At 45.0% G+C, this 23,757-nt stretch overlaps 1 protein-coding gene across 3 annotated transcripts in view; it reads left to right on the plus strand.

Annotated features, from left to right (window-relative positions):
- ralgps2 (Ral GEF with PH domain and SH3 binding motif 2) overlaps positions 1 to 23,757 on the plus strand; it is a 677,925-nt gene that overhangs the window by 212,136 nt on the left and 442,032 nt on the right. For all 3 annotated transcript variants that reach the window (XM_072511682.1, XM_072511681.1, XM_072511683.1), the window contains exon 6: positions 9,582 to 9,665. In XM_072511682.1, coding sequence (XP_072367783.1) covers positions 9,582 to 9,665 — 84 coding nt within the window. The remainder of the gene's footprint in view (positions 1 to 9,581; positions 9,666 to 23,757) is intronic.

Genomic DNA, 23,757 nt, shown 5'->3' on the forward strand with positions numbered 1-23,757 from the left:
TTATCCAGTTCTTGAAAGTGCATAATGAATAATGCCCATGACTTGTAGAACCCCTCCATCCTTCCCCTCAGTTCAAACTTAAACTTCTCAAGAGTCAAGAATTCCACACCAGGGCACAGGGTGGAGAGGCTGCTCTCCATCCCAACAGGATCCGCCTCCAGGTGATCAACGAGGCTAAGGCTACGATATCTGCCTCAGCACCCGTTTCCAACCCTGGCTGGTCCGACACCCCGAATATGGCCTCCTGGGGACCCGGGTCCAGTTTCTCATGCACCACCTTGGAAATTACCCTAAAAACCTCCTTCCAGTAATCCTCTAGCTTTGGACAGGATCAAAACATATGAACGTCATTAGCGCCCCCCCCCCCCCCCCCCCCCCCCACAACGTTCACACACATCTTCTACTCCTTCAAAGAATCGGCTCATCCTCGTCCTACTACTCCTTCAAAGAATCGGCTCATCCTCGCCCTTCTCTTGCAAGAGTTGTTGATAGGCCTGGCTCATCCCCAGTTTTGAAAACGCCTCGCCTCCTGCAAGGAATGAAAAACGATCTTCCACCCTCGACAGTGGGTAAGCATCCAATTTGGAAAACTGATTAATGGTAAGTTTGTAATCCCCACATACGCGCATAGTACTATTACTTTTAAGAACAGGAACAAATGGAGTTGCCCAACGTGAAAACTAAATGGGTTTGATCATTTCTTGTCTTTGCAGCCGCTCCACCTGCTCCACTTTGCCTTTCATGGCGAAGGGTACTGTCCTCGATTTGAAAAAGCCAAGAGTAGCCTGAGAATCTAGGAATAATTTAACTGTTGTGCCCCGCAATGTACACAGTTTGTCTTTGAACACTTCAGGATATTTCTGAATAATGCCCTCTGTCACTTTTGGGTGCTTCATCTCGCCCCAGTTCAACTGAATTTTCCTGAGCCAGTCAAGTTCGCGTAGACTAGGCCCATTTCCTTTTTCTACCAGGAGCCGTACTCTTGCTTCTTGGCTGTTGTATCCGATGTCTAACTCAAACGCTCCAAGCAATGGTATAGTCTCGTCAGTTGGTTGAGTAAAGACTGGTATCTGCTTAGAGCCCCAAATCTTCCTGAAGGTCTCCTCACTGATTACCAATGCAAAGGCTCCTTTGTCCACCACCATCTTGAATTTTCTGTCCATCGACCTCCACTGTAGCCTAAATGGGTCTATACGTCTCTCACTCATATTAAACAAGTCCTAATAGTGCTCACGCGATCTGAGCTTTCCAAGTGATGAGCTGTCGACTGAGCTTTCCTTTCTTTGGAAGTTCCCTGAGCAGCCTTCGATTTCCTCTTCGCACCCTGGCACTTCTTTGTTAAATGCCGCTTCTTGCTGTACTGGTGACAAATAGGGTACATAAACTTACAACGATTCGTATAGTGTGTCCCTCCACACATAAAACAGTCCATTGTCTTCACCTAAATTTTCACTTGCAGCTTCTTTCTTTACTTGATGTAGGGCACCAGCCTGTATGTAGCCATTGGCCTTCTGAATATCTTTTGCATTATTGGCAGCCATTTGCATACCCTGAGAAATTCCTAGAGCATTCTTAAAAGTAAGTGTGGCTTCTCCCAGCAAACGCCGTGAATTCTGTCCTCGTTATTGCCACAAACTAGACTATCCCGCAGCATGCCATCGAAAATTGCCCCAAACGTTCAATGTCCAGCGTGCTGGTACAATTCAGCGACAAAGTTAGCTACTGATTGTCCTGTTTTCCGAAAATGACTATGGAATTTGAAATGTTGTACAATTACTGAGGGTGTAGGATTCTGACTGGAGTGTAACTAAATCTACAAATGAAATGTCACCTGTAATGATATGTATATATGTAGACAAGTAAAGGGTTAATTATTACATCTCAGGTAACACAACCACTAGAGGGCACCACTAGTTCGCACTATAAATGGGTCTCTTCCAACCAGGAGTGACTAAACAATAGAGTGTAGGAGAGATAGATCACAGCATAGTTTAGCACATGTAGTTCAAATTAGTTATTACTTTAATATACATTACTTGATTACTAGTTATAGTTCTGTGGAGTGCACAAATTCAATATTAATCCATATTCAATAAATCAGTTTTGCTTTAAGTTAAAGATTGGTGGTTTCTTCAGAATCGCACCATCAGATCTTTCTGGATTACGAAGCAAAGAGTAACGATATATAATACCAAAGAGTAATATCACACCAGCTTGTAAGTCTTTGCCTCACACACAAGCCTTGTCTGTGATTCCAATTGCCAAGAAAGTGTTCCAACCTTTCCACATATTCAGTCTAGTTCTCATTCTCTTCCACTAACTCACTGATAGACCTAAACATAATCATGGTGCTGCAAACCTATCTTTGTTGGTAAATTTGGCAAAACTTTGTGTAGAATATGTTGAAACTCAAATTTGTTTTACATTTGTCGCCAAAAAGATGTGGTAATTTGACCACAAAAAGGTAGCCAAAAACGCTTTGTAAGTTAATCTTTAAAATACAGTGTGGACTCATACCAGGAACAGCTAGTTTTTTTCTTAATTTTAACATACCAATTCTTTTTTCTTCCTATTAAGGGACAATTTAGCGTGGCCAATCTACCTATCCTGCTGCACATCTTTGGGTTGTGGGGACGAGATCCACGCAGACATGGGGAGAATGTGCAAACTCCACACACAACCCGTGTCCTCGGCGCTGTGAGGCAGTAGTGCTAACCACTGCACCGCCATGCTGCCTCGGGCCGGGGGGGGGGGGGGGCAGCTAATTAAATAACGAAATAACAGTAACAGAATAGATTTAGTAACAACAGTTAAATGTGAATATACACCGGTAACAACAAGGCAGCACGGTAGCATAGTGGTTAGCACTATGGTTTCACAGCACCAGGGTCCCGGGTTCGATTCCCAGCTTGGTTCATTGTCTGTGCGGAGTCTACACGTTCTCCCCATGTCTGCGTGGGTTTCTTCCGGGTGCTCCAATTTCCTCCCACAAGTCCCGAAAGACGTGCTATTAGGTAATTTGGACATTTTGAATTCTCCCTTCCGAACAGGCACCGGAATGTGGCGACTAGGGGTTTTTCACAGTAATTTCATTGCAGTGTTAATGTAAGTCTACTTGTGACAATAAAGATTATTATAAGAACTAATGATGTCACAGCACTCACTGATGACATTAGCAATGGATTTAAATAAAAAGATGCATAATATTAGCACTCTATAACACATGCACGTACACACAGAGTCACTCATGCCTGCAGGTCCCACTTGGTTTGGAAATTAAAACAATGAACAGAGTTTTGGGATGGCTGTAGATTTTCTCCTCGTCCTGTGCAACATTCCAGCTGTCCCAGGTCCTGCTGTTGCTGCAACTGCCAACTTGCCATCTTGATTGTAGAAGGTGTCTTGTCTCTCTTCCTCCCCAAAAGACTCACCACCACTGTTGCCGGGTCAGACTTGAGACTGAATGACACACTGTTCACAAGCCTTCTTCCATATTAGCTGCAGATAGGCTCACTATCGATGACGACAAGATAAATTGTTTTCCTTTTGCAAGAATTTTTAATGTATCACCATATGCTCTGCTGATCCATATTTGAACATCTAAGTTTAGCTTTCAAAAGGAGCATGCACCTTGGGTCCAGATGAAGCAACTATTTAATTTCCTGCTTACTGAAGGAGTAGACAGATGTTGCATCCCCTTTGAAATTGTGCATTATAGATGGGACTGGATCTTCTAGTATGGGGAATGGCGAATGACTCAACTGAAGTCACCGATGTGCCTTGGGAACCACAGGAAGTCCCTACTAGCGCACATGAACGGTACCTAGTAGGAAATTTAAACTTCCAATTGCCAGGTTACCCTACCCCGAATTTCTGCATAATCTCTGTTGATTATAAATGGGATCAAATAAACAGAATCTGGGAGAATTGTGCTGTTTTCCCTATACTGGTATTGGCATGGATTCACTTACAGCTTTTCACAGGTGTAAAGCCTGCTGAGCAGTCTAACTTTAAGTAAATCAGCTGGAGTGTCCAAGCACAATGGCACCTACAACAATGTTCACCGCAATCTCGACACTGCTCAGCATTCCTCTGGCAATAGTTATCCCCATCCCCGAAATATTTACCTGCCTATCTCAGAAATGTTTATTCCCCCCATCTCGGAAATGTTTAACCGTCCCCAATCCCAGCAATGTAAACCCCTCCCTCAAAATAATGTTCAACCCCCCCCCCCCCCCCATCCCAGTAGATCTTCACCCCCCTCCTAGCTGCCCACCCCCTGGACTGTACTCAGCCCCTCCCTGGCCTTCCCAACACCCCTGTCGACACACTTTCAGGAATCCCTGCACCTTGTCTGACTAATGTCAGAAGAGTCAGCATTGTTGAGAATTACAGGTTGAGAGAAGGTAAACACGATCAGGGATGAAGATGATGAGTTCAGTTAGGTCTGAGAGGTAGGTGAGCACTCTCGGGGCTTGAAGGAGCGATGGAGTATTGTCCAGGAGTGAGGGGCATGTGCATATTTAAGAGGTGAGGAATGGGGTTCAGTATTTTTGGGGTAGGAACAAGATGAGCATTGTCGGGGGTGAGAAAGGGAGTTGAGTGTTGCTGGGGAGTGACATTGAGCATTATCAGAGTGAGAGAGGGAAGTTGAACGAGGGGTGTGAGAGGGGAGTTGAACATTGTCGGGGAGTGAGAGAGGGGAGGTTGAGCTTTGTTATTTAGTGAGAAAGGGAAGTTAAGCACTGCCGCGAATTAAGAGGGAAGGTTGGGCATTGTTGGGTGGTGAGGAAGGGAGGTAATCATTGTTAGGTAGTGAGAAAGGGTGTTAAACATGGTTGGGGAGTAAGTGAGGCCAATTGAGTATTTTTGGGGAATGAAAGAGGGAGGTTGAGCATTGTGGAGTTGAAGGAAAGAGTTGAGCTTTGGCGGGATGAGAGAAGGAACTTGAGCAATTTGGCGGTAAGAGGGAGATTAGTGGAGCATTTTCGGATGGTGAGAGAGGAATGGTGACTAAGCATTGTTTGGGTGGTGAGAGAGAGTGAACACTCGGTGAGGGGTGGGGTGTTCACTCTCTCTCACCACCCAAACAATGGGTGAGAACTCCATTCAAAATAGTCTAAGTCATAGAACTGAAGACAGACCTTTGGTTCATGATGGAAAATGGAGGAATGGCGTCATTGGAATTATATTGCCACTTGACCTCCTAGCTGTTTGTCACTGTATCCCTGCTAGAGCTGACACAGGAAGGTACAACAGCTCCAGGATAAAATGGTAAGTGGGCAGATTAAATTGCGGTCAGTGGTGAGCAATCTTCGACCGCTGACCGAAAAATCTGGGTCAATTGTTTTATTTTTAAAATTATACTCTACAATATTTGGTTGTAGTCCATTGTTCACATTTTCCCTGCATTGATTTTTCTTGTCAGAACTGAAGGCAGTCTTGCTCGCATGTTGACCAGTTTCTCACAAGGATAAAATTGTTTCCTTAGTATTGTTTCATAGTATCATGGATTCCACAGCAGAGGAGGTCATCTGGCCCATCACTTCTGCACTGCCTCTTTCCAAGTTAATCTGACTGCTCTGCTTTTTTGCCATGATTTAATTCAAGTGTTTAACAAATTTTGACGGCTTCTATTTAATTTGAATCCACCTCACGCATTAGATTTCAAATCCGAACTCATTTTTGTATAAAAAGCATTTACTCATGTTGCCTCTGTTTAATTTTGCTAATCGTAAATCTGTACCCACTCTTTATCAATCCTTCAGCCATCGGAAACACTTTTTCTTAATCAACCCTTCATGATTTTAATCATCACTTTGAAAGCTTCTCCATTTTTTTGCTCAAAACAACCCCAGCTTCTCTGTCCGTCCAAGTAACTAGTTTCTGGAACCATTCTAGTAAATCTCTCCTGTGCCCTCTTCAAAGTCTTTGTTTCTTTCCTTTTCTATAAATTTAGAGTACCCAATTCTTTTTTTCCCAATTAAGGGTTAATTTAGCGTGGCTAATCCACCTACCCTGCACATCTTTTTGACTTGGGGGTGTGACCCACGCAGACACATAGTGATCCGGGGCCGGGATCGAACACGGGTCCTCGGCGCCGTGAATCAGCAGTGCTAACCACTGTGCTACCGTGCTGCCCCCTAATTTCCGTCCTAAAATGTGGTGATTACAACTCCAACTAGAGCCTAGCTTTTTTCAAACATTATAGGCTGAAAATGTGAGAGGCATCTGAAATCTGATCACTCTCCTCTCAGAATCAGCAACTGCCATCCTTTTGTTTTGAGGAATAATCCTTGTTCTACTTTGGATCTAGGCCTGACATTGGAATGTGTTATTTTATCCTGTTCCATTCCTTCCAGAAGCTCCCTTTTCTTAAACTTTGGAAGCTCCTGGTTGTAAGCAATTTTTTAAAAATGCTTCCAGAGGTAGTGTGCTTGATCCACAGTGATATATTGGATACTAAAAATTATTTATATAATTCAAAAGCTCATTTTATTCTCTCCCACACCTAACTGAACACAATATTGCAAAATTTCTTTAAGTGTCAGCTAGCTGAATTCCAGAAGGTACATCATTTTGAAAAAAAGTAGTCAATGGAACAAGGCCATTTACCCCATAAAACTGATTCGTCTTGCAGATTAACTCTCTTGACATTCAATCCTAATACTTTGTCATCGTGACCTTGTTTTATAAGCTACTCACTGTTTGATGAGACTTCTTTCCCAGCATCTGTTATTACATTTCCTTAATCATAATTGATGTTTACATCCTCCAGTTTACTTTCTTGACATACTTTAGAGTAATCATTTGATTTATATCATAAATACATTATGCCCTGTCCATTCTAGATTGTAGAAGCAATCTTGAGTAATGGATAGAAAGGTAGAATATATAAAGGAGAGAGATAAACTGAAATCCCCAATTCCCCTTCCTTTCTGTCAATAATCAGTGTAGTTTATTTTTGAAAAGGCTCATATATGACCTGTTAGTGGTCAATTTAAAGTCAGCAACGGACTTCCATGGATTTAAATAAGAAATATTATTTATTCACACATCGTGGAAAGTCTATGCTACGTCAATCCCACAATGTACGGGACGGCATGTGGCACAGTGGTTAGCACTGGGACTGCGATGCTGAGGACCCCCATCCCGGCCCTGGGTCACTGTCCGTGTGGAGTTTTCACATTGTCCCTGTGTTTGCGTGTATTTCACCCCCACAACCCAAAGATGTGCTGGTTAGGTGGATTGGCCACACTAAATTGCCGTTAATTGGAAAAGAAAAATAATTGGCTACTCTAAATTTATTTTAAAAAATCACACAATGTGCACCCAATGAACATACAATTAAATAAGGTAGAGTGCTTATTATTCCGCACACATGAGTGCGGCCTCAACCGGGACCTGGGATTCATGTCGCATTACATTCATCCCCCACCATCTGGCCTGCGAAATCCTACCAACTGTCCTGGCTTGATACAATTCACACCTCTTTAACCTGGGGTTACCCCATCTCTGGATCTGTAAAGATTTAATCACCTGCTAATGGTCGCATTCCTAGCATTGTTTGGCATCTTTGAATTTGTCTATATATGTGTTTCTGGAACATACCTCTTCATTCACCTGAGGAAGGAGCAGCGCTCCGAAAGCTAGTGACATCGAAACAAACCTGTTGGACTTTAACCTGGTGTTGTAAGACTTCGTACTGTGCTCACCCCAGTCCAACGCCGGCATCTCCATCATTATACGGTTAGAAGTGGAAATGTTTTGGGGATGTTTAGAATGGGGCAAAACCAAAAATACTCTGTCACTAAAGCTGGAATGCAGGGAAGGAGACACAGATAACCAATATCAGAGAATTAGAGGAAGTGGGAGGGAATGCATAACTGGTTGCAGATACAAATCTGGAGTCATTTGTTAATCAGATTTAAGACATTTTAAATTCATTCGTTGGCAAGAATTGACTACCTTAATTGCTCTTTAGATGCTGCTGAAAAGCTGTTGCCTTGGACAGCTGCAGTCCATACACAGAGTTGCCAACTAGCACCAATTTTCTGTATTTTATACGGAAAATCCACTTGAATAATGGATCCACATTGAGTACGATTTCTCGCATCGAAATACGCAGAACGAGAGCTGATTGGCAAGCTGCCTCCCGAAACGCTTCATTTGGTTTCCTTGGCGCCAGGGCCTCGTGCAGATGCTCCGCCCCGCACACTCACAGCGCTTGCGTATCAGTTGATCCTGACCTTCGCGCAGTCTGGCACATGACGCATCGAGGTGCGTGTATTGGTTTCCTTGGTGACCGGACCTCGCGCAGAGGCCCCAGTTCCCCCTCGTCTCCACCCCGCACAGTATATAGCGCATGCGTGTCATGTGATCCTTCTTGCGGTCTTGCATCAAAATGCCTGTACATGTATGTTAAAGCATTGGATTTGCATTTTCCATTTTTTGTGCAATAAAGGCGTAAAGCATCTTTTCTTTGAAATGAAAATACCGATTTTACTGCCAAAATACAGATTTTGGTATCTGGAATACTTCTTTCTGTTGGGAAAGGTTGGCAGCTCTGCATATAGCAAATATACTTGCAAAGTGCTGTTGCAGAGAGCGTTTCAGGAATTTAACCCAGTAAGCATCCAAGTCAGGACAGTGTGGTGACTTGATGGGGAACTTTGAGACCGTACTATTCCTGATGGTTTGATGTCCTTGCCCTTGTAGAGCTAGAGGTCGGGTGTTTGGGAGATGCTTTTGAATAAGCTTTGGTGAGTTACGGTGGTGCATCTTGTAGACGGTACACATATTGCCTGTGTGAAGAGCTGGTGGTGGAGAGAGTGAATGTTTACGGTGGTGGTTGGAGTACCAATCAAGCAAACTATGACCTGGGTGGTGTCAAACCTCTTGAGTATTTGTTGGAGCTGCAATCATTCATCCAGGCAAGCAGAAATTATTCTATCATAATTTGTGGCTTGGAGATAGTGGAAAGGTTTTGGGGAGTCAGGAGGTGAGTGACTTACTGCAAAATAACAACACCAACTACTATTTATATCGCACCTTTAAGCACACTCCGGCATATGGCCAAAGAGCTAAGTTTTAAGGAGTATATTAAAGGAGGATAATAGGTAGAAAGCTGGAGGGAATGCCAGATCTTAGGCCCTGTACAGCTGAAGGCACAGCCAACAATTGCAAATGTTGATGCTTAAAAGGCAGAATTAGGTGACCGCAGCTTTCTCTGAAGGTTGTACGACTCTAGGGGAGATCATAGAGATAGGACTGAGCAAGGAAGTGGAGGGACTTGAAAAGAATGATGTGTAGTTTAAAATTGAAATGTTGTTTGAATGAAAGACATTATAGGTTAGGGAGCACAGGGGTGATGGGTACATAGGATTTGGCGTGATGAAGGACATAGGCAGCAAAGTTTTGGATGAAGTCAAATTAAGTATGGAATGTTGGAAACCAGCCAATGATGACAGGAAAGAACATGTTAAGGTTTTGAATATGGGAGCAAAGGCGATATTTGGAATTGGAATAGACTGCTTTGCACTAATCTTTTTTTTCAAAAGTCCAACAAATTTGTTTTCCAGGAGCTGTCAAGTTGCGGCTGGAACAAAAAGGAAAAGCATAGTTCGTCACCAAATGTCGTAGCCTTCACTAGGAGGTTTAATCATGTGAGTATTAGTTGAGACTTGGGTAATGTACTATAAATGTGAAGTGCGTATAAAGGAGATTACATTTGATAATCTGGTAAAAACAAATTAATTGAGATTAAAAATGGTAAACGTTTATTAAAAATTTATAGTCCACATTGGCAGTTCTCGTTGAGGTCCAAATATTTATTCCATCCCGAATACACCTGTTGCACATATTGATAATTCAAAAATGTTGTACGTGCAACACATTTACATTGATCCTTTGCTAACTTACTTTAAACCATTGAAGCACATCTGCCACTTAAACTGAAAAGTCAGAAGGACAAACACATATGAATATTTCAGTTGCTGCCTCTTTGTTGGAATGTGACTGAAACAAGTTCTATATTAAGGTTATACACCCAAAATGGTAATCACTTTTTTTTCCACAGATACTGTCAGATAAGGAGCACTTTGAACATGTTCTGGTTGTATTCCAAATTGCCAACATGTAGTTTCCCCCATTTTTATTTTATTTCAACGTGACAGCTGTTGAGCAATTTTGTTCCTTATTCCTCCTTGTCCCTAACCTTTCTCGACAAGTTCATCATCCTTAAATTAACTAATCTGCCTTTTAATTAAGGTGGATGAATCACTCTACGCCAATTCAAAATTATCAGTATCATATTAGATTATTTTCTAGAATGCTAGTTGTTGTTTGGTAGTACAGAACTTGAGTATTACTAAAAATAGGTACTATTGGTATTCTTGCAAACTGTCTTGATAAGTCCAAGACAAAAAGCTTTGAAAGCATGTCTCTTTTTTTTTCAACAATAATGCAAATTTCTTTAGCAATATTGATGTTGCAAGTGGTGGTGAGAACTGTCTTTTTCAATTATTTTGGACATCATAAAAAAAATTAATAGACTGACACAGGAAAACTGTAAGGATTCTTGTTATTTTCTTTACCCGTATTCTGCTATCACAAAATTATGGGTTCCAGCCCCAGTCTAGATGCTTTGGTATATTTATCCAATATGTCACTTCGCTGTAGTTTTGGCAAACACTGCACATCAGTAATGCTGTTCTCAGATGCGTGATTACAGTGAGGCCCGTCTGCTTGATAATATGGATATAAAAGAATCTATGACCCGAACCCATCGCAGTGCTTCGCTGCCCGCCAACGGCCTGAGCTGTCTACCTGCCCCATGCTGGTGGGGATGTGTAAATCAATGTTAAGCATGCAATGAACGAGCTTGAAGCCAATGTCTCTTTTCCACCCCCCCCCCCCATCCCCCAAACCGGGATGCACCAGCCCCCTCATTGGGAAACCCACCAGGCCGGCTTCGGTGCGAGGTTGGCCAAACACAGCCCAGCCGTGGTGGAACCTAAGGGGATCAGGGCACTGATGAAGTGCCCTGCTGTTGTATGGGGTGGGAGGAAGTTCCCCGGGGTTGGGTCCGTTTCCCCCTCCCCGTCAGCACTTCCCAACTGTTTATTGTTCATTTATCTTTCCCTTCACACGTGCATGCATTTCAAGTATCCTGCTTTGATGCTGACCACAATGTTAGTAAACACTCTTGCTGTGATTGACAGTGTTACAACCCCATCAGGGGCCAAACACGATGTTGTATCCGATTCCCCTCCTACACCATGGAATATGAGCACACCCGGTAATTGAGGGGGCAGCACCTCCCCCCCCCTGACTGGGAGGAGCTTCACAGTATATAAACCTCAGTCTGGGTCCAGGTCGTGGAGGGTGTCCCTTCGGGGTGAGGAGTTGTATAACTTGTGGTTATTGTGTATAGTGTAAATAAACCTTGTTCTTATCCAGCCTACTGTGCGTTCCATGAAGTCTCTTCCTTCGGCTACTACACTGGCGACATGGATAAAGTGGGCCTGCTGCAGCCAGCTGGCTTTTCACCTTCGACTTTCTTTGTCTTGGCTTGGAGAGGCCTACGCCCCGAGCACAACGATGGCGCTTATCGGTAAGCTGGAGCTGTTCAACACTAATGCCGACAATAGGGCCCAATACGTTGAGCAACTGCAAATTTTTTTTCATCCCAATGTCATCATGGATGATGAACGATAGACTGTCACGCTACTGACCCCCGTCGGCGGTTCGACCTAGCCATTGATTAATAGCCTTACCTACCCGACCAGACACGCTGCCATTCATTGCCTTGGTCGGGAGGCATTTGAACCCGCAGCCCCCAATCATGGTCTGGATATAACGATTCCACACAGCCTCGCAGGCTGGGACCAGACCAAAGGGGAGTTTATGGCATGCCTACAGACGCTCGCCGCTGCTTGAGAATTCAGGGCCGCGTTGGGCAAGTTCCTATGGGACCATTTTATCTGTGGGCTACGGGCCAGAAAGGCACAGCGGAATCTGCTCATGGAAACTCCCTTGACCCTCCAGCGAGCAATGGACATCACACTCTCCAGGGAGAGTGCCGCGCACAGCCTCCAGGAACCTAAGAGCGTTGCGATCTTCACCATCGGACGTCGGAATAATCGCCGGCTGGTCGCAACTCGAAGTGAACAGCCGGGGCTTCTGTGAGGAAGGACCTGCTGCAGGGTCCCGCCGCCACAATCCAGAGCGGCCTCGGAACTTTGGGACACAGGAGCCAGATTGGCTACTTACGCCTTCGACCATAGAGGGCACCACTCATGTGCCCGTGGTGTACGGGAACAATCGGCTTGTTCACCATTGGTGGTGGTCCACGGCGATGGGCGCAGCTTGCTGGGCCGCGATTGTCAATGGCGCATGCAGTTGGATTGGCAGCATGTTTGTCGTATGTATCCTCTCAGGCCGGAAGAATTATTGGCTAAGTTCCCGGAAGTCTTTGCCGAGGGCCTCGGTATCATAAAAGAGGTGATGGCCACGATCAGCGTGGACAGGAATGCTCAGCCCCGTTATTTTTGCACCTGCACAGGACCGCGCACACTGCGCCCCAAAGTTGACCATGAGCTGGATCTGTTGGAATGTTTGGGCATCATCCACCCCGTCCATTTCACAGATTGGGCCACGCCTGTGGCCCCGGTATTGAAGTCCAACGGTTCTGTACTATAAAATGACTGTGAGCCAGGTATCCCACCTCGACTGTTATCCAGTTCCTCATATTGAGGACTTGTACGCGAAGCTCAGCGGGGAAAAAACATTTACAAAACTTGTTATAAACCACGCATATCTGCAGCTTGTCCTGGACCGGGTTCCCGGAAATTCGTCACTATTAACAACCTGTACGACTATATCGCCTGTGTAATCTACTAGCGTGTTATGTAAAATAACTTCTGGGGTTTACTGAGGGTGGCTATATACCTCGATGATATCCTCATTACTGGCACTGCCGACAGTGAGCATATGGAGAGTCTGGCTGAAGTTCTCAGGCAGTTTGAGAAAGCCGGAGTCCGCCTTCACAGGGAGAATGTGTACTTCATTCCCCAGAAGTCACTTACTTGGAATACCGGGTGGACAGTTGCGGCCTCCACCTGGTAGAGGACAAGGTGCGGGCGATCCGACAGGCCCCCATCCTTCGCGACTCGATGGAGCTCAGCTCTTTCCTTGGGCTCGTCAACTATTACGGCAAATTCTTACCCAATATGGCCATGTGACTTAACCCGCTCCACCACCTCTTGGAAAAGGGGCACCAATGGGACTGGGCCTAATCACACCACAAGACGTTTCAGGAGGTTAAGCACCAACTGTTGCCAAGGAGCCCTTAAGGCCCGTTGAAGCCGGTGCTCCTCGGGTGCGATGCCTCATCTTACGGCATCTGAGTGGTTCGAACACACCAAATGCACACCGGCTCGGAACACCCGATAGCCTTCACATCTCGCACACTCGCCGATGTCGAACGGAATTATGCGCAAGTTGAGAAGGAAAGCTTGGCCATCGTGTTTGCAGTAGGGACATTCTACCAGACGCGCTTTTACAATTTATATGGACCACAAGCCCTTACTGGGATTATTTAAAGACGATTGGGTTATCCCTCCGATCGCATCTCCCCGGGTTCAATGGTGGGCTTTGCTCCTAGCGATCTGTGTATACCCTGGAACACCGTCTGGGCACAAGGATACCACACTGCGACGCATTGAGCCATCTGCCCCTCTGCATGTGACCGCCGGTGCCGCTTTGGCCATGGAGGTAATTGCAGCGGTCAGGGCAGCTCGTATAAAGGAGTGGACCCAGTCAGACCCATGATCTGCGGGTCTACACCACAAAGCTCCTGGAGCTAAGCGTGGAAGCTGTTTTTAAGGATTGTCCTTTAGTCTGAGATTGTGTCCTCTGGTTCTAGTTTTTCCTACAAGTGGAAACATCCTCTCCACGTACACTCTATCCAGGCCTCGCAGTATCCTGTAAGTTTCAATAAGATCCCTCCTCATCCTTCTAAACTCCAACTCAACCGTTTCTCATATGACAAGCTCTTCATTCCAGGGATCATTCTTGTGAACCTCCTCTGGACTCTTTCCAAGGCCAGCACATCCTTCCTTTGATACAGGGCCCAAAACTGCTCACAATACTCCAAATGGGGTCTGACCAGAGCTGAACCTGCACATTAACCTTAAGAGAATCGTGAACAAGGTCTCCCAAGTCTCTGTGCTTCTGATTTCCTAAGCATTTCCCCATTTAGAAAATAATCTATGCCTAAATTCCTCCTTCTAAAGTGCATAACCTCACACTTTTCCACATTGTATTTCATTTGCCACTTCATTGCCCACTCTCCTAGCTTGTCCAAGTCCTTCTGCAGCCCCCTTGCTTCCTCAATACGACCTGTCCGTCTACAGATCTTTGTATCATCTGCAAACTTAGTAACAGTGCCTTCAGTCCCTTCTTCCAGATCATTAATGTATATTGTGAAAAGTTGTGGTCCCAGCACAGACCCCTGAGGCACATCACTAGTCACAGGCTGCCATCCTGAAAAAGACCCCTTTATCCCTACTCTCTGCCTTCTGCCAGTCAACCAATCCTCTATCCATGCCAGGATCTTACCCTAAATACCATGGGCTTTTAACTTATTTAACAGTCTCCTATGTGGCACCTTGTCAAACGCCTTTTGGAAATCTAAATAAATCACATCCACTGGTTCTCTTTTGTCTAACTTCCTTGTTACCTCCTCAAAGAACTCTAACAGATTTGTCAGATATGACCTCCCTTTGACGAAGCCGAGCTGTTTTATCATGCACTTCCAACTACTCCGCGATCTCATCTTTAATAACGGACTCTAAAATGTACGCAAGGGATATCCCAAGCCCTGGTGTCTGATAGCGGTGCGGTGTTCACCAGTCAAGACTGAAAATCGTTCATGGCTGCAAATGTAATCAGGCATATGACAACTGCCCCTCACCTGCCGGCCGAGCGGGCGGTCCAGACTTTCAAGAGGGCTACGAAAAAGACGACTGCAGGCCCTGGGAGACGGGCTGAGTCGTTTCTATTTTATCTATCGAACAACTCCGCATGCCGGCACTGGGGCTGCACCAGTGGAGGTACTAATGGAACGACCACTCAGAACTCACTTCAGCTTCATTTTTCCCGACATCGGTGTGCGGATTCGCCAACGGCAGGTCGCTCTCGGATGGACTTGCTTTGGCGCACACAGCTGTGCACTTTTGAGCCTGGCGACAGGGTCTATGTTCGGAATTTTGGCGGCGGAGCTGCTTGGATCCCTGCCATGGTTATCTGGGCGACGGGTCTGGTTTTACCGCCACCGGACCACCATCCGCTCCCCAAGCAGAAGAGGGAACCCGTGCCTCCATCTGAGGCAATGTACGTTTCTCCAGACTGGGGTGGGAGGGGGGGGGGGGTGGGGGGAAGGGGTGTGGGGGCGAGGTGGGGGTGCTATGACCCCCTCAGGAGTCAAGCACTATGTTATAGCTGATTCCCCTCCTTCACCATGGAATATGAACTCGCTTGGTAAGGGAGGAGGTGGATCTTCTCCCCTGCCTGATAGGCGCTTCACAGTATATAAACCATTGCCAGGTGCAAGATGTCCCTTCGGGGTAGGAGTAGTAGTACTGGTGGTTATTGTGTATCGTTTAAATCAACCTTGTTATCAAGTCTACCATGTGTTCCATGAAGTCTCTTCATTCGCCCATGACAGTTCTTCACCACATCAAAGGCAGCTAAGTGGTTCCATTTCATTTTTTGACTCACTAATTGGGGGATGGAGGAATCCCTGAATGGTAGGCCCCTGATTGCGGGGGGGGGGGCTGATGATGCAGGCATCCCTTATGTGCGGGGGGGCGAGCAGGGAGTTGGGGTCACCCTCATACATGCGTGCTGTGCGGGGTGACCTGGTATTCCCGTGGCATTGGGGGGTGGGTATGGAGTATGCCCCTCCTAGTTAGCAGTGGGGCGGGGATGCTGCCGCCGGATCTCTGGATTGGACCACCCGCTCAAAATAGCGGGCTGATACCAGGCTTTCAATGGGATCTGGCGCGCTCTCCACCATTCATAAATATGCATGGTTAAGGAGACAGACTCACAGCGTCACCTTGGCGCAGTGGTTAGCATTGTTACCTCACGAGGACCCGGGTTCGATCGCAGCCCTGGGTCACTGTCCGCATGGAGTTTGCACATTCTCCCCGTGTGTGCATGGATCTCACCCCCACAACACAAAGATGTACGTGGTAGGTGGTTTGGCCACGATAAATTGTCTCTTAATTGGAAAAAAATAATTGGGTACTTTAAATTAAAAATAAGGAGACAGACTCAAACCTGAGCCCTAGCGCCAGCTGAGACCAGCCCTGATTCTCTGCTGGCGGGGAGCACTTAGTCTCCAGAATGGAGAATCCAGGCCTATGATGCTATTTGAAGAAGAACAGGGGAATTCTTCCAGCGGCTTGACCAACATTTATCCCTTTTGCCCTCTGCTCTTTTGTGCCCCCCCTATAATACCACAAAGCAGATTTTCTGTTTCCTTATTTCATTATTAGTTTGACCTTGATGTGCTACGGTTATCTGCCGTATTTTCGTACATTAGGACAGTGACTACACATGTACTGCATTTCATTGGTTAAGAACAACTTTGTGATGGCTGAGGGTGTAAAAAATGTTGTACAACTGCAAAGCCATTTTCTTTTTTTACAGTTCCCATTTTACTGTCTTGATCTTTGGTTTCATTGCCTTTCCTGCTTTCTCTTTTCTCCTTTCCTTCCCCCATTCCCTTTTTACCCATTTCCTCCACTCTTTTGCCCTCTGCTCTTTTGCCTTTTCTTCCCACCCCTGTTGCCCTCTCTTCCCTCCCCCTGCCACCCTCTATTCTCTCCCCTTTCCGCCCTCTTCTTTCCCCATTTCGCCCTCTCTTTCCGCCCCTTCCTGCCCTCTTTATCTTCCCCCTTCCGCCCTTTTGTCCCTCCTACCTTAGCCCTCACGTCCCTCCCCTTATTGCCCCCTGCCCCTCCCATTTTGCTCCCCTCCCTCCCCCTCTCGCCACCGCCCGTCCCCTCTTGTGCCCCCTGGCCCTCACCTCGCCCCTCACCTCGCCCCTCCCCCTCTCACCTCGTTCCCCTCCTCTCGCCACCCTCTGTTCTCACCCCCACCCCTCTTGCCCCTGCCTCCCTCACCCACTTGCCCCTGTCTCTCTCCACCTATTCACCTGTGAGTCTCTCCCCCTATTTGCCCTCTTTCCTCTGTTTCTTTCTGTTTTCGTCTCTTTCACTCTCGTCTCGTTCTCTTTGCACTATGCTCCCCCAGATATATCTCATCGTTTTTGCTTTTTCTATGCTACTATGCAAAATAAATTTGTGAGTGAGCACTAATCAATAAATTTTGCTTCGCCGAGTTTCCAAGTTGACAAAGATTCATTTTAACAAAAATTTAGTTCTCTATTTTTGGTTTCAAAAATTGTTTCTCCAATGAAGACTTTTTCTTCCTGTGGCATATGGCTTAATTGTCTTGGGTCTTGTGGACTTTTCTCTAAAATTGAGTTGGAATTTTAAAACAGTCAAGGCAGTTTTTATTTTTATTGCTGGCAGTTCAAATACAAATTTTCATTTTCTCTTTATTACCTAAGACTGGAAGGAGAGGAATTGGATGTGAGGTGTCAGACATTCAGGGACAAAGATGATATTGTAATTTATAAAGCCAGTTAAATAATTGCACAGGACAAAGATGTTAAACTTGTAGATGACGCATAAAATTGTGGAGCAATATTTGATTAAGTCAAGAATGTTTCTTTTATGACAAATCACATCCAGTAGATGCAAGTTTTTGTGCTGGTTGGACATTTTTTAGGGATCATCGGAGATGAGATCTTAAATACTGTTAATACTTCTTTCTGAAACATCAAGAACATTTGCAGGCTGATTGCAGAGATGGCATTGTGGATAGTATTTAAGAAACATGTTTCTAAGCATGCAATTTTAATGCCAACCTACGCGGTGCAAAGTACTCATTTAATAAGTTGGAGGCTATTTTGTTATTGATGCTCTGAACCAGCTGCTGATCGAAGCAAAGTGCCTCTTTCAGAGAATAAATCCGTCGTTCTCAAACTTGAAACATCCAACCCAATGTGTTGGCGTGAAGGAGCGCAAAGCACATGGTGCAGGCATTATTGTAATCTTGATTTATAAATACTGGATAATTAACGATTCCCAGGCAACTTTCGCTCTATTTATTTCCTGAGTGTTTGTTCGATTTCTTTAGGTATACTGCCCCTTGAAAACTTTTTTGCAATTTTAAGGGCTGACCTGTGCACAAACTGTTTGGGGGACATTCAACGAATGCGCAGTTGAGAAGGATCTTTGTTCGCAGATCCATCCAGCCTGTCCCACACAACTGTGATACCATTGTCTATCAGAATAAATATATACCCCACCCAACCACCCAAAACCAGATTAAAAACCTAGGCCAATTTGGTGGTAATAAATAAATCTGGATAATTCCTCTCAAACCTATTCTTCAAAATCCCCTTCTGGGAGATCTCTCTGGTGCTGAATTTACTGATTACCTAACTTTTGTAAGGGATGTTGCTCACTCCAACCAGAAACAGGCATGAGATGGTAGCAGATTTCATAGGTCTACTATTCTTTGATAAAAGAACCACTCTCTGACACCAAATCTAGATTTGGCCTTGCATAACTCCCAATGTGCTGGTTTAGCACACTGGGCTAAATCGCTGGCTTTTAAAGCAGACCAAGGCAGGCCAGCAGCACAGTTCGATTCCCGTACCAGCCTCCCCGAACAGGCGCCGGAATGTGGCGACTAGGGGCTTTTCACAGTAACTTCATTTGAAGCCTACTTGTGACAATAAGTGATTTTCATTTTCATTTCATGTAGCCCCTTGTCCTCCCGAACTTACTCAGTAGGAATGAACTAACCTCCGTTGTAACTAAGGTACACAAAACTAGAAATTAGTTTTCTGTGCTTAAGGGATGGTTTAGCACAGTGGGCTGAACTGCTGGCTTGTAATGCAGAACAAGGCCAGCAGCGCGGGTTCAATTCCCGTACCGGCCTCCTCGAATAGGCACCGGAATGTGGCGACCAGGGGCTTTTCACAGTAACTTCATTGAAGCCTACTTGTGACAATAAGCGATGATGATGATTATTATTATTATTAAAAAGCTTTGCCCATTATGTGAGGAGAAACCAACTGGGCAGAGTTTCTCTAGTGAGGCCTAACAAAGGCCTTATGCAAGGACAAAATAATAAGCCTCATCCTATCGTCAGCTGTCCAATGAATGCACTCCAATGTTCTATTTCATTTAGCCATTGCTGTATAGCATTGCTAATGTACTTTTAAAATGTCCCCTAGTTTTCCCAGATCTTTATCTTTTGCCAATTCAGTGGCTACCAGCCAACGAATCAAACCGAATCCCGTTTCTCTCGTGCCAAAAAGTCTGAGTCCTACTGTTCAAAAGTTAGCACAGTGTACTACATTGCAACTTTTGAGTTACTCCCTTCCTCTGCTCGACTTAAAGGTATATGTCCACTCAACATTCATGGATCAAAAATGATAATAGCATAATAAAAGAAATGGAAAATAAGGGAATCAAAGGAAGTGCCCTTCCAAAGAAAAAATTAGAAGCTGATCTCTTGGATGGTGAGTGCTTCAGATGGAGAATCTAAATGAGAAATAAGTTAAAATTCAAGGAAAAGAAGATTGCAAGGTTTGGTAAATTGGTTGTAAACCATAGTTGAAAATGTCTGATAGTGTTTAAAATTTTGGAATGCATTAGTTTGGAATGAAAAAAGTCATAAAATGGATTCACAAGGCAGTAAATAACAGAGCTTGGTTGCCTTAATGCCTAGATAATTAAGAAATATGTTTTTTGCATCTTTCAGATTCTGTCTACTGTTGAAATTGTCATTACATGTAAATCATGTATGCTTATGGGACAGTTAACCACAAAATCCCTTTTGAGCACTGAATTTCCTGTGGTGCGTGGAGGGCAGAAATGTTGTCCATTACTTAACATCTGTAAGAATAATCTATGACAATACCGTACTTAATGTCAGAGGGGAATTTGACGAGGTGGTCTAAGTTCAGATTCCAGATCTGACTCTTGAGTTTTTGATTCCGGCTTTTCAAAAAGGAAAGAGTTTGGAAATTTTATCCATTGGAACATGACTTTGGAAAGTTTACTTAAGGTCAGTAATATAATGCTATTGCGTCATTAAGTCTGGTAATATTTCTATTTCAGCAAGGAGCACAGCAGGAAAATGTAAAGCAGGAAAAGAGGAAACAAGGGGAAAATTATAATCAAAATCACAGGAGTAGTTAATTAAAGCTACGTTCAATTTGGGATCGCAAGAGAATAATTTCAATTTTATTGCTGTTAATCTAGACAGAGTTCTGTCTTTTCTATGTTTTAATGTCAGACATGTAATTGGAAATATTGACAATACTGTGGGTTTGCCACAGAAGGTTTAAGCACAGGAGAAGGCCATTCAGCCCATGGTGCCTGTGCCAGATCTTTAATAGAGCTATCCAATTAGTCAGTTTTGCAGATGGTGAGTTTGACTATAGAATTATAGAATGGTGACAGCACAGAAGAAGGCCATTTGACCCTCGACATCTATGCTGGCCTTCCAAGAGCATTTGACTTTGTGCCATTTTTCCCATAGCCCTGAAATAAATTTCTTTACTGCAGTCTTCCCGGAAATTCCTCTTCATTGACGCTTGGTTATATTTTGTAAACCAATTAGAGCTACGTCTTTCATCTTCTGAAATTTTGTTTGTGATTTCCTGTGCCATTTTGGATTCTAACTTGTACAATGTACCTCACAGTAACTCTAATTCTTTGTTTCAGTACCTCAGTACCCCACTTAATCTTTCTTAAGGATACACAGAACCCATCATTTAATAATAAATGCCATATCAAGTTTTACTCCTCAGCATCCAGTGACTTGCTTTCCACGTTTCAAAATTTCCCAACAAATTATTAATAAGCAGCATCCAATAACCCTTCCTCCACGTTTTGAAATCTTGCAAGAACCTCCCCCTTCTGTTACGATCCAAGTTAACATTATTACTGGATGTCCCCGACTTCCAGTGACATGGATATGTTGAGTGGATGCACAAAATGTGGCTCTCCTCCTGAAAACTTGAAATTAGGCACTTCGAACCCAAAATAGCCTGCTAAAACCAGGAAAAAGTACCCTCCGCCCTCCTCCAACGCCATCAGGACAAGACATGTCAAGTGACAGCAATTCCAGGAGCAGAAAAGATGGCACAGGCAACAAAAGCCGGGAAAGAAGGAACAAGAAGATGGTAAGCACATGGGGCGGAGAGGCCCTGGCCACACCTGAACGAGATGGGCGCCAAGCCGCACGCAGAGGGCCCACCCCACGAGCGGATGGAGGGAGTTCCTTCCACATGAGCGAATGGAGGCCATTAAGATGGAGATGAGGGCAACAGTTAAAGCGGCGTCGGCACTGATTATTCTGCAGGTGGCTCTGGAAATGGCGTAAAGGTGGCTAGAGTCTCAGGATGCGATGATCAGGGAGCTAGAGAAGACCTGTAGTGACCGGATCGCTGCATTAGAGGTGGAATGGCAAGGTTGGTGGCGACGCAAGGGAACGAAGGGAAAAGGTCAAGGATCAAGAAAATAGGTTGCGATGCCAGAACCTCTGCAAAGTTGACCTACCGGAGGAACCAAGGGCAGGATCCCCACCGAATATGTGGCCCAAACGCTGGATAACCTGGTGGGAAGGGACAGCTTCCTCAAGTCGCCAGAAATAGACATTGCCCAAAGGTCATTCCAGCCAAAGCCAAAGGGCGGGGAACAACCGAAGGCCATCACCGTGAAGCTGCACCGGTACCAGGACCAGGAAAGGATTGTGAACTGGGCAAGACAGACCGGTCCTACAACTGGGAGGGTCACCCAATCCAGGTATATCAGGACATTGGGGCAGACCCAGCGAAGTTCCAGGCGGAATTCAACAAAGCCAAGACAGCCTTTTATAAGAACAATGTGAAGTTCAGAATGCTGTTCCCAGCCAAGTGTGAAAGTGTAGTCAGCAATACTTGAAAAGGGCCGCTCCAGCGTTGCCCTAACTTCTCTCTGTCCCAATTCTTTATCAGCACGTAGTCTCCTGGTTTGACTACTGGATATCGAGGGATCTTTGTTCCGGCTGCTGCTGGGAGATGGGCCTGTTTTACCTGCGAGTGGAGAAACTTCAAAGAAAATGTTAATTGCTTCAAATAACTCAGCATTTTATCTCCCATAACGTGGAGGTCTACTCCCTCTAGGGGTTCTTCATGGGCATCCCAGGGAGTCCTCATTGGCCGACCGTAGACTATCTCTGCAGCTGACAGTCCGGACCGCGAATGTGGAGTAACCCTCATGTGAAACAGTGCCAAAGGCAATACCTTTAGCCAATTTAGTCCAGTTTCTTCGGTCAATTTAGATAATTTTTCTTTTAAGGTCCCATTTGGTCTCTCTACAATTCCTGCTGCCTGTGGATGATACGCGCAGTGCAGCTGTTGTTTAATTTTGAGTGCTTCGCATAATTCAGAATTGATTCGAGCCACAAAATGTGTTCCATTATCTGAGCTCATCATTCTGGGAATCCCAAATCGGGGAATAATTTCTGTCAATGGTAATTTTACCACCGTATGTGCAGTACAGTTTGGTGGGGAAGGCTTCAATCCATTTACTAAATACATCAATGATCACTAAACAATATTTATAGCATTGTACTTTAGGTAATTCAGTAAAATCAAGCTGTATGCAGGCAAAAGGACCATCTGGCAAGGGGGTTGTTCCGGGAGGGCATTTAATGCCTTTACCCTTATTATTTTTCATGCAAATAAGACATCGATCCAGCCGCATTTGTGCTGCTGTATTCAGATCTGGGTGCCACCAAGTTTTCAAAAGTAGCTGTACCATTCCCTCCTTGCCAAGATGTGTACAAGAATGCAAATAATCAATAAGTATCGGCAATAACGAATCTGGAACACAAACTTGACCTACTGGGGTAAGCCAGAGGTTTTGTGTCAACGAGTGCGAACACCCCATTGACTTCCATAGTGTGTGCTCAGAATCAGAGGCGTCCCTCTGTAACCTTTGAATTTTAGCTAACTCTGGCATGCCCTTTTTTGCTAGAATAGGTAGCTGATTTAAAGCCTGTGTACCCCCTGCGGGAACAATCATAGGGGCTGATGCAGACGCTGCCTTAGCGGCTGAATCAGCACGGGCGTTTCCTAATTGCACAGGAGTGTCCCCGGAAGTGTGCGCAGCACATTTAATGATAGCCAATTGACGAGGAAGTTGAATAGCAACGAGGAGATTTTTAACCCAAAGAGCATTTAGAATGGGAGAGCCTGCAGAGGTAAGGAATCCACGTTGCTGCCAGAGGCGGCCAAAATCGTGGGTGACACCAAAAGCGTATCTAGAGTCTGTGTACACATTCGCACTTTGGTCTTTGGCCAGAACACAAGCTCTAGTAAGGGCGAATAGCTCAGCTTTCTGCGCTGAGACTGGAATCTGGAAAGCAGCTGCTTCCAGAATGTCAGTGTCTGTAACAATGGCATATCCCGATTGCGGGACACCCATTTGGGAAATAGAAGAACTGCCATCAACATAAAAAGTGAGATCAGGATTATCAAGAGGGTGATCAGTTAAATCGGGACAAGGTGCAGTAAGGAAGTGATTCCTAAGCAAACAATCATGTGGTGGATCA

This window comes from Scyliorhinus torazame, chromosome 7, assembly GCF_047496885.1.
Source record: "Scyliorhinus torazame isolate Kashiwa2021f chromosome 7, sScyTor2.1, whole genome shotgun sequence".
Taxonomy (NCBI): domain Eukaryota; kingdom Metazoa; phylum Chordata; class Chondrichthyes; order Carcharhiniformes; family Scyliorhinidae; genus Scyliorhinus; species Scyliorhinus torazame.